We start from the raw sequence: 7,673 nt of genomic DNA on the forward strand, positions 1-7,673 counted from the left end.
ATTTAAGAGAAATTTTTTAGAAATCTTATCCAAAATCCTTTCCTTGATATTGAAAACTTCTTGAAGTTCCTCTTTGGTTCTAGATCTCGGAAGATTGTGACAAATTTTTAAGAGAGAGAGAGAGAGAGGGTGTCATGGGAGAAAGAGAAAAGAGGGAAAGAAAAAGAAAAGAAAAAGAAATTAAGGAAAAGTATAATTTCAAAAGATATTTACAAAAGTATATTAAAAAATGTTTCTTCACACACTTCTGAAGTAAAAATGTAAATACCGAAAATGTTTAAATTCCTTAAAAATATTTAAACTTACATATTAAAAAACATTTAATGAACACAATTAATTAATTAAATCAGATTATACACACTAATAAATCTTAATTACTCTAATTAAGTATGTTTAATTTCTCGATGTGTTAATTTATAAGATTGATATATATATATATATATATATATATATAACTTTTTGAATTGGTTTTGTCATTTGTTTAATTTTCAGTCTATTATTAATTTATTATATTGAAATGGTATCAGCTTTTATATTGTATGCATTTGGGAACCAAAATCGGAAATAATCGCATGGAGAACGATAGAATAAACGACAGCAGCTCAAAGAGCATCACTGCAACCGGCAAAATCGGAAATAATCAAATAATTTTAAAAATCTGTTATTTATTATAATTTTCCAATTTTTTTTTTTAATTCAAGCCACCCCGAGAAATACTTTTGGACTTAATTTTGCCCGGTCCAAACTTGCATATCTACCGATGTACCTTAATTTTGTTCGCTGCAAGTTGAACTCAAAACTTTTATCAATTTTGATATCCTAAATTTAACAGTTATTGAAAATGTATTCCAGTTGAAAACAAACGTCCGTTATAGTTTCAAATGCATCAACTAAAAAATATCAGAGTTCAACTTGACAACCAACAAAAATCGTGTTGAAAAATCTTGAGGCATTTAGTCAATTAATTAATGGCCCCTTAGTTATTAGACCACAGTTTCCAACCAATTAATACAACGTTGATTTACTAGAACATGTAGCATTCTCTGCTATCTAATTTTCCCAATTATTACTACATAAATTCTTAGTTCATCATAACAGCATTTAGATTAAGTAATCTACAAATGAGAAGACTTTGGGAACAAAAAATGAACAAAATCATTTCCTTCATTGTTACAAAAGAATAGGCGACCTCATGAGAACTTGAAAAAATAGAATACGATCATCAGGCAAACTTGAAAAACCTTGAAGCTTATGGCTTATTCTTTTGGAGTAAAACTCGAAAAAAGTTTAAACTCAAATTACGACTTTATTCAAGTTCATATTTATTTGTAAAATTTGAGTTTAAACTTGAGTTTTAACTTAAGTTTAGAGCTAAAATTTGAGTTCAAGTTTCTCCTTCAACTCAAATTCTTAAACTCAAACTCAAGTTAATGAATAATATTTTTTCTATTCTTAAAAACGTTATAACTTTTTCGTTTTAATCTCGATTGAGATAATTTTTTTTTTCTGTGTTCACAACGGAGAGATGAATAAAACCCCACCCATATACCATATTAAAATTTTTCATCACCATTAAATTTTTATTAAAATATTCTCTAAATATAAATTTAAATTTTGACCCACTCAAACACAAACTCAAATTGATTCTCAATTCAAATCATAACTCAAATGTGCACATCCAAATACAAACTCAAGTTACAATTTCAACTTAAATTATAACTCAAATTCAACTTAAGATCTACACTCAAATCATCATAACTCAAAAATACAACCGAACAAACCCTTAGAAACCCAATAACAATTTACAAGAAGATGGAACCTTTTGATCCTTATTCCTCAGACTTTAGCTGTGCACTTTGAAGCACTTCAAGTGTGGGAACAGCCGAAGCAATTCATCACGGCTACGTTTCTAGATTAGAATACGCACGCAATTAGGAACACTAATCCTAGTTTCAATAACTCTAATTTGTCCATGTTTGAAAAAGTGCCAAAAACTGAAGGATTACCTTAATCCCGAATTCCAAATAAGCTGCATTTTATTATTATTATTATTTTTATTTTTTTAACTTTCATTACATAGTGACAAAATAATCCCACAAAGAGAACACAAAAGGTCACAGTGATAGAACCCTGTAAGTTATACGAAAATTGTTACAACTATGTGTTGTTCCTTCTTTTTCTCTATTAATTGGATATTAGGTAAGAAATTTCATTTTTGACGATAAAGAAAACTGAAATCATTTCCTAAATCCATTTCCTTTATTATAGTTTCGGTTTTTATAGCAGGAATAGGAATCTAGTTTGGCCAGAGCATGTCAAGTATCATGTTCTTAAAAGCTCCTCTAGCTGCGCAGAAGCAAAATTCCAGTTTGGCAAAATGTAACACAAACAAGCAAAGCTCATTTTGGTAACTGAAAATGTTATTCCAGTTTCATATACATCGTTAGAAGGTTGGAAGTTTCAATTACCATGTCAAATTAAGGGAGACAAGGCTATTGCACTTGGCTATAGAAGAAAGCCCTTCATCTGAGAGGTTTTGAAAAAAAAAAAAAAAAAAATGACAACTCTTACTAAAACGTGTTCGGTATGGGAAATGCACAAAAAATAGTATCTTAGTGAGCTGGAGATCGTACCTGTGCGCCACATAGATCCGAATATTTAAGATGGGATAGAATTGCAATGCTCTTGTAAGTTTCATTGGAGAAACTGAACAAATGAGAATCAGAATATTAAATCAAGATGACAAGAACATCGCTAAAACCGACATATGGCCACCTTAAAGTACCTGGAGAGGGCATAGAATTTAGATTCTGGAAAGCGGAACACTTACAGTTACAGCAATATTTGCCGCAAGCCACAATCTGTTAACTTGACACGCCTAGAACCACCAAGTTATGAAATGGAAAAACCGTCAGTAAGATACAGGTTTTACTTAATTGACTACTTTTCCCACAAAGAAAATTACTTATTTGACTCATGGTTTGAAGAAAAGAAGATTTGAGATGAGAAGAAACACAATCTAAAAGAGTTCGTAATCTAAAAGTGCTGCAGTGCATGGAGCAGATTTGGAAGTTGCCCGATTTATTGGATGCTTTACTTCAAAATTCGAATTTTAATTTATTTTAGTTGTTCCCTGATATTTTCTAGTATACCTTCTATTCTTATTTTTTAATTATTATGAAATTCAAATTTAGAATATTTACGATTAGTTTAGTTTCCTTTTTCTTGTTTCTAAAATTAGTTTTGAGATTGTTTCCTTTATTTGTATTTTCAATTGCCTATTTAAAGGCTTCCTCATTATTGTTATTTTGGGAGTTCAGTTTTTATGAATAAAATTTAGAGTTTGTTCTTTCTATTCCAATTTTTTCAGTATTCTGTTGAATCAACGAGTGATTGAAGCCTATTTTCCTGATATTCGTGAGCGAATCAACAGGTTTATTTCTGTCTTATTTTCTAATATTCCGATTGAATCAATGGAGTTTCTCGGTATTCTACACAAATAAACGGATAATAAGAATTTATCATCTTTTAGTACTTAGTTGATTATATGCAGTGACATACTAGAAAAATAAAACATACATCTTTTGCTAAATAACCTTTTCTCTTTCTCTCTCCTTTTTTTTTTTTTAAAGTATAAATCACATATAAAAAGAAGTTATATTTACCTAGTTAGATTCAGAGATTCTAGATCTGGATACTGTTCAGCAACTAATTGCAAGCCTTTGTCTGTTAGATTCTGCAATTGAAACACAAATTGCTCCAAGCCCTGAGAACTCTCCAAGACAATTAACTTTAAAAGCTCAAAGTCAACCATTATTTATCAATAAAAAAGGTGTATGGAATAAATCATAAAATTAGTAATCGCATACCTTACAGCCACTTAAGTTCAGATCAATGACGTATTTACAGTTTCTCACCAGATGGCTTATACCAATATCTGTCACCCTGGAACTCGATTCACATGTCATATTCAGCAATATATTCATATCAGTTTCTCAATGGATAGTTAAAACTTCAAAGTACGGGCAAACCTTACATACCTAATATTCCAATATATAGAGAAGACCTTCAGATTAGGACAAGCACCTGTTATAGCTTCGATTCCTTTGTTAGAAATCTTCAGGGCCATTGAGATTTAAAAGCCTCGTTCATTTCAGCTCAAATTAAAAATTCGTATAAATGAATTTAATGAGTCCTAGATTCCAGATTTTGAAGAGAATCTAGACACTGCAAAAAAGTTTAATTAACACAATTATAGAAACAACAAAACGTTTTACTAAGCTCACAATTTTTATCAATATTAGGTGAAATTTCCAACCTCATATAAGTTCCATATTCTTTAACTTTGAGAATAAAAGGCCCAATTTGGTTCGTATACAGCATGTTCTTTTTTATTGTACCATGTGCAGTTTTCAAGAGATTGTCTCAGATTAGGACAAGCACCTCTTATAGCTTCGATTCCTTTGTCAAAAATCTTCTAGGCCATTGAGATTCAAAAGTCTCATTCATTTTATCGATTCGAATTTTCAATTTGGTTCAGATTAGGACAAGCACCTGTTATAGCTTTGATTCCTTTGTCAGAAATCTTCTGGGCCATTGAGATTTAAAAACCTCGTTCATTTCATCAATTCGAGTTTTTAATTTTAATTTTGCTATAGTTAAAAGCTCTAACAAAAAGTCACATCTAACCTTTTCTGTTATAGTAAAAAACTCACATAAAATCACATCTCAGCTCAAATTGAAAATTCGTATAAATGAATTTAATGAGTCCTAGATTCTAGATTTTGAAGAGAATCTAGACACTGCAAAAAAGTTTAATTAACACAAAATTATAGAAACAACAAAACCTTTTGCCAAGCTCACAATTTTTATACATATTAGGTGAAATTTCCAACCTCATATAAGTTCCATATTCTAATAAACAATCTTCAACTTTGAGAATAAAAGGCCCAATTTGGTTCGTATACAGCATGTTCTTTTTTATTGTACCATGTGCAGTTTTCAAGAGATTGTCTCAGATTAGGACAAGCACCTCTTATAACTTCGATTCCTTTGTCAGATATCTTCTGGGCCATTGAGATTCAAAAGTCTCATTCATTTCATCGATTTGAGTTTTTAATTTGGTTCAGATTAGGACAAGCACCTGTTATAGCTTCGATTCCATTGTCAGAAATCTTCTGGGCCATTGAGATTCAAAAGCCTCGTTCATTTCATCGATTTGAATTTTTAATTTTAATTTTGCAATAGTTAAAAGCTCTAACAAAAAGTCACACACATCTAACTTTTTATGCTACAGAAAAAGCTCTCACATAAAATCACATTTCAGCTCATATTGAAAATTCGTATAAATGAATTTAATGAGCCCTAGATTCCAGATTTTGAAGAGAATCTAGACACTGCAAAAAAGTTTAATTAACACAAAATTATAGAAACAACAAAACGTTTTGCCAAGCTCACAATTTTTATCAATATTAGGTGAAATTTCCAACCTCATATAAGTTCCATATTCTAATAAACAATCTTCAACTTTGAGAATAAAAGGCCCAATTTGGTTCGTATACAGCATGTTCTTTTTTATTGTACCATGTGCAGTTTTCAAGAGATTGTCTCGGACACTAAAATTGAGTTAAAGGAAACAGAAGTCGAATTTGAAATCAGAAAACAATGTGGAAACACGGTTAGATGCATTACCTTGCTCTTAACCAGTTCAAGATGTTCGTCTTCAATTCCTTGAGCAAATTTATGTGCTGATATCTTGGCTATAAAAATCCCATCACCAGATTATAAATCAGTTGACCATTTAAAGACAATATATTTATTCAAAAAATTAAGAATTTCAAATAAGCAAAGCTCTCATAAGTGATTTCCTAACCTACAACATATCCATTGCTTGTTTGATCCATTGAAAAAAAGACCTACCATTTATTATTATTTTTTTTGCTTGAACAATTTATCAATTTTTTTCCCATTGAAATTAATTATTTTACTTCATATAAACTTTTTGCTAAGATCGAAATGTAAGGCTTCATTTTCTTTTAATTAATTTGAGGTATAAATAGACATCTCAAACAATTCATAGAAAAAACCAGCGAAAGAGCAAGTATAAGCCGATTCCCAGCATTATTCATCTCACGAAAATCAAGGGGAGAGGGTACCGAATCCATATATAAACACCATACAATAACTTGGCGACGTAGAACAAATTTAACTTCTAACACCTCTCACGTATCATCTAAGGGGATGACTTTAAAATGTTGGTTGTATGAGTGTTTCGTTTTTCTTTTGCCATTGAGCTATGGCATTTCTTTTGTCAGTTTTTTTGAACATTGACGTGTGTGTGTGTGTATATATATACATATATATATATATATATATATTTTTTTTTCTTTTTATATTGGCCAGGGTGAAGGGCTGGATCTAGGTTGGGTTTTTAGGAGGTGCTAATAACTAAGCACAAGTAAAGATACTTTGAAAGGACTTTGACTCCGGTATCCTTTATTTTTGCCTACTTTTTATGTCCGTCCCTTTAATAATATCATAACACGTTAATTAAAATGTAATATTACATCAATTAAAAAATCATGTCAATTTATTAATATAACATGATATCATTAAGGGACACGAAAAAGATCCTATTATATAAAGATTTGGATCTTACCATATCCTAAAACCACCGGCAATATTTTCCTGGATACAAGCTTGACATAGTACTCGACGCAGCTGATGTAACTAGCCGAGAAGTCGTAACGCTTTTGATGAGCAATGTTTGAGCCTAAATATAAACCAATATTGTGAAGTATTCAGCATTGGAAGGAAGATTAATGAAAGGAAAGAAAAGAGAAAAAAGAAACTACCGAAAATTTTGATGCGAGAATCTATTGTATGTTTTCAAAAATATACATATTATCTTTTGTATTTTTTAATTAATCATGAAAAATTTACCCCTGTGGTATTTTAATCTCACAAAATCCATTCTTATTGGCAGTTATTTATCTTTGCATAAAAAAAAAAAAAAAAAACGTTGCGCTTGATTTTAAGGACAATAGCTTTGTTCGAGTATTAATAAAATTTTTTGCAAATAAAGCAAAGTTCACACGCAAGAAAAATCTAAAATCAAATTTAGTTATTTCGAGATCCCTTTCGAGAGAACCATCATTTACCAAATGAAGGATAATAAAGTGTTTTGCATTGTTAATTTTGAATAAATGGGGCACTCGGAATTGATTTTGCGTGATTAGTAAAAAGTTGAGAAAGTAATATCTTAAAAATACAGAATAAATTCCTATATTTCGATTAAACGCATGGAGCATTTACCTGTCTGATCTATGCTTCCTTCACGGTTCTCTAAATCAACATTTGCACATGACTCTTTTTTTAAATATCCTGTGGTTTCATTGGGTACTGATATTAATTAGAGAATTTGAGCGTGTAGAAAATCATACAAATTAAACTGAATTAACTTTCATATATGTTTACAGTAGGGCAACAAAACATAATGTTACGACTGATCAACACAAACAAATACTCCGGAGGGGATGAGAACCACCAATATATGAATTAAGTGCTGAAGATGAACATATTAGAACTTACTTAAGATGAAAATGGATTACCAAATAATGTTTTGGAAAAAAAATAAACATACCAGCTTGAGTAACATTCCTCCATAATAATCG

At 30.5% G+C, this 7,673-nt stretch overlaps 1 protein-coding gene across 1 annotated transcript; it reads right to left on the reverse strand.

Moving 5' to 3' along the window:
- Window positions 1-1,843: 1,843 nt before the first annotated feature.
- On the reverse strand, window positions 1,844-6,164 carry LOC21390723 (F-box protein At3g58530). Its single transcript, XM_024168629.1, is given in 11 exon segments — window positions 1,844-1,909; window positions 2,450-2,540; window positions 2,638-2,706; window positions 2,786-2,878; window positions 3,666-3,736; window positions 3,870-3,945; window positions 4,041-4,134; window positions 4,766-4,802; window positions 5,692-5,741; window positions 5,744-5,759; window positions 6,087-6,164. Coding segments are annotated over 11 exon segments (741 nt in total).
- Window positions 6,165-7,673: the final 1,509 nt, after the last annotated feature.

This window comes from Morus notabilis, unplaced genomic scaffold, assembly GCF_000414095.1.
Source record: "Morus notabilis unplaced genomic scaffold, ASM41409v2 Scaffold877, whole genome shotgun sequence".
Classification (NCBI taxonomy): domain Eukaryota; kingdom Viridiplantae; phylum Streptophyta; class Magnoliopsida; order Rosales; family Moraceae; genus Morus; species Morus notabilis.